At 38.6% G+C, this 3,782-nt stretch overlaps 1 protein-coding gene across 1 annotated transcript; it reads right to left on the bottom strand.

Moving 5' to 3' along the window:
• Positions 1-2,913: 2,913 nt before the first annotated feature.
• LOC103587013 (probable ATP-dependent RNA helicase DDX53) lies at positions 2,914-3,780 on the bottom strand (the record flags this gene model as incomplete). The annotated part of the gene is given in 2 exon segments (XM_008568398.1): positions 2,914-3,700; positions 3,702-3,780. Coding segments are annotated over 2 exon segments (866 nt in total), but the record flags the coding sequence as incomplete, so codon positions are not given.
• Between the last annotated feature and the right edge of the window lie 2 nt (positions 3,781-3,782).

The raw sequence follows: 3,782 nt of genomic DNA, 5'->3' as shown, positions 1-3,782 counted from the left end.
GCTGGACCCAGAATGATGACTATGATTTGGCTTGGCAGAGAGGAAAGAAAAGGGGCATTCCAGACCGGGGCAAATAGCCTGAGCAGCACCCAGAATACTGAACAAGCAGTATATAATGGGTGATGGGAGAGTGAGGGTGAAAGGAATCTAACATTTGTTGAATACCTACTGAATGTGAGTCACTATGCTAAGAATCTTATAGGAAGAACTCTGAGGGCAGCTGAATCCTCATACTTTCACTCCTGTGCCAGTGCGTGTTCAGTGCCTTCGTGGTTTGGCCTTGGATTGATTGTACCCCCAAACCTTGAATCCCCCCACCCCTGTGGTGGTGTTAAGAGGGTGGGAAATCCTATTATGGTAACTTAAAGGTGGAGCCTTGAAGAGGTGATTAGATTGCAGGACCGTGCTGTAGTGAATGGATTAATAATGGTGGTCAGGAGCATGGTTTGGAGGGCTTTAAAAGAAGAGTGAATGAGGAAGTTAGTCTCTCTGCTCTCTCTGCTTCCACCATCTTGCAATGTGAGGGGTCACCGTCACCACCACCAGATATGTTCCCCGGACTTTGGACTTCCCAGCCTCAGAAACTGTCAGAAATAAATTTCGTTTTCTTTATAAAATACCCAGTTCTGTATATTTTGATACAGAAACAGAGTAATACGGTTTCTCTGCAAGTGGGTTTGGTTTGCTGTTGTTGTTTCTTTCCTTTAGCTTAATTAATTGCAGGGTTTCTCAGCCACGGCACTTCTGACATTTGGGCCAGACAATTCTTTGATGGGGGGGCTCTCCTACGCACTGTGGGGTGTTTAGTGGAACCCAGGAGATGCCAATGCCACCACCACCACCCCCAGTTGTGACAACCAAATCTGTCTCTAAACATTGACAAAATTGTCTCTGGTGGAGGACCGCTGATACAAATATACCAAAGATAGGAAATTTGTAGGGTTTTATTCTGTACAATCCATAAGATACAGCTTAGAAAACCCCTATTTATTTTTTCCCTTTAGAGTCCCTCCTTGGTTACTATGCAACTGGTTGTTTTGTTTTGCTTATGGCCTCTCAGGGATTCTCCACCTCAGCACTCTTGTTTGGGGCCAGATAATCCTTTATTGTGTGGGGCAGTCCATCGGCTGTAGTGTGCTTAGCAACCTCTACCCACTAGATGCCAGTAGGTCCTCACCCACCTGCCCAAAGTTGTAACAACCATTAACCATTACTGTCTTCGGATATTTTCAAAGTTCCCCTGGGTAGCAAAGTACCCCTGGTTAAGAACCGTTCTTCTGTCTCTACTTACCTTCTCCATACACTGGCTCTTCTTTTCAGCCTTGTCTTATAGAAGAAATGCACACTTTTCTTTTCTTACTCATAGACACTGAGTGATAGTTTTTGTTGTTATTGTTATTTAGACATGATTGAGTAGGTTACTAATGAATATTAGAAATTATGAGATTAAGCACCTGGTATATGTCACTCAAAAATGTTAACTATTGCTATTAATTTTCTCATGAGATATTGAGGCCTATATATAAAACCTTTAAAAGCAGACTTTAAACCTCAAATACCTATGCCTGGAATGTTTACCTCTTTTTTTCCTCTTAATTTCTGACTTCTTTGTGGTCACAACTAAGGCAAGCTGGGGGAAAAGATAGTTGCATGAATTTTTCTCTTTATTTTGCCAGAAATGTTAAAACTTAACTAATTCCAACGTTTTCATGAAAACTGAATTTTGGAGTTTATTTAGTGTGATTGTGGGGATTTCTGTTTGCCATTGTGAGATGTATATTGCTTCTGTGTAAGGCATAAGAGATAGAATTATAAGGAAAATCAGAATTCTAATAAAATTGGTTCCTATGGCAAGAGTGTCATCTGATATTTTGATATTCTCCCCAGTAGATAAGATATATTTTTCTTTCACATTCACTTTCCCCCCTGATGTGTGTGTATATATGGTTTTGACCTTTTCAAGAGAAATTGAATTAAAAATTAAAAATAAAATATGATGAAAATCAAAGAATAGAAAGAAACCTGCCAGTCACATTACGAAAATTATTAAAAACACCGAATGCATTTATGGTCATTAAAAAGTGTTTCTTTGCTCAATTTATTGCACAAGGGTGAAATTTTCCCTAGATTAGATATTATGGTGTCAATACAAGGCTAGGGTATACAATTTTAGTTATAAGATCACAGAATTTTGGAGGTGAAGGAGACCCCCAAATTTTTCAAGATAACCATCCCATTTTATGCGTGGAGAAATTGAGACCTAGAGAAAACAAGTGACCTCCCTGGAATCTCTAACCAATGGTTAGTGACAGATTTCATGTAAGGATATGATTCCCAGAGAGTCAGACACGTGTTCTCTTGGTTACATCTATCTGATAACATAGAACTGCAGAATCATCTAGAAGATTTAGCACTTATTTTCAAATGAACTAAAAAAAATAATTCAGGAATGACAGTGGAGATATGTTTAGGGATCACTGTGGCACCAACCATTGAGGGTGCTGGGGAGAGAATATTTTGATGGAATAAGCTTAATGTAAGCTATGTATGCTTCAATTCAGCACAAAAATTTTAAAGCAAAAAAAGCACCATCTTTTCTTCCTACCAAGTCTTTAGGACAGATCGACATGGCAGGCTATGAAAGAAACAAGCCTTTACCAACACATAACATTTAATTTTCCCCACAAAGTATCTCACACTCTCATTTTAAAAACTTTTATTTTAATTAAGGAACATACACAACACTGAAAGCTTAGATTTATTTAAGAATAGGTTGTGTCTTCAAACTGCCAGTTTGTTTCCAATAACTTTCTTATGTATCTTGAATACTGTATATGTTCAACATGCCTTAAATCTTCCCATAGCTGGTACAACTTTTCAATGTAAACATAACTAAAACTTCTTGAGTTTTCCTCAAGACTTTCCTGGTCTTTTTTCTGTGTCCCTTGTTTGTTTCTGGAAGTTGCATCGCTTGGCCATCGCTACAAGAACTTCTGGGACACTCTGATTTGCTCTTTTCAGAATTTGAATCAATTCATTGGCAATCTTTGAATTATCTTGAGTGATAAGGGTAATTGATGTTCCGGTCTTTCCTGCTCTTCCAGTACGCCCTACTCTGTGGATATATTCTTCAGTGATTTTTGGGAAATCATAATTATATACGTGTGTGATATCGTTAACATCAAGGCCTCGGGATGCTAAATCAGTTGTAATCAATATCTTCACTTTTCCACTTGTAAAGTCTTCTAATGCGTCCTCTCGATCACATTGCTCTTGGTTGACAAACACTATGACTTTGTCTTTGGGTGACATATTCTCTAGGAATTCTTGGATAAGAGCTCGTTTTTCTGCTTCTGTGGTAACGATTATATTTTGCTTCACTGTGTTTACAGCAACTGGATCCAGAGTGCCAACATAAACAATCATAGGCTCTTTCAAATAAGACTGTGCAAGTCTACGGACAGAATCTGGCCAAGTCACACTTGTCATAACAGTCTGCCGATCTGGGCGCACATCTAACAAAATTTTCTTAATGTGGTGCTCAAGCCCCAGATCTAGCATTTTATCTGCCTCATCTAAGACCAAGTAGGTTATGCTTTGTAGGTTAACAAACTTATTCATTTGCAGGTCATTCAGTCTTCCGGGAGTGGCAATAATGATATCTACACCTTTGGTAATGCCTTGAATTTGTCCTTCTCTTTCTACCACCATACATACAAAAACTTTTCAGACCTTTATATAAATATTTAGAACATTCAGCTTCCACCTGAAGAGCTAATTCT

Source organism: Galeopterus variegatus, unplaced genomic scaffold (assembly GCF_000696425.1).
Source record: "Galeopterus variegatus unplaced genomic scaffold, G_variegatus-3.0.2 Scaffold406, whole genome shotgun sequence".
NCBI lineage: Eukaryota > Metazoa > Chordata > Mammalia > Dermoptera > Cynocephalidae > Galeopterus > Galeopterus variegatus.
The sequence above is the reverse complement of the archived record's forward strand: the minus strand, read 5'-3'. Positions and strand labels throughout refer to the sequence as shown.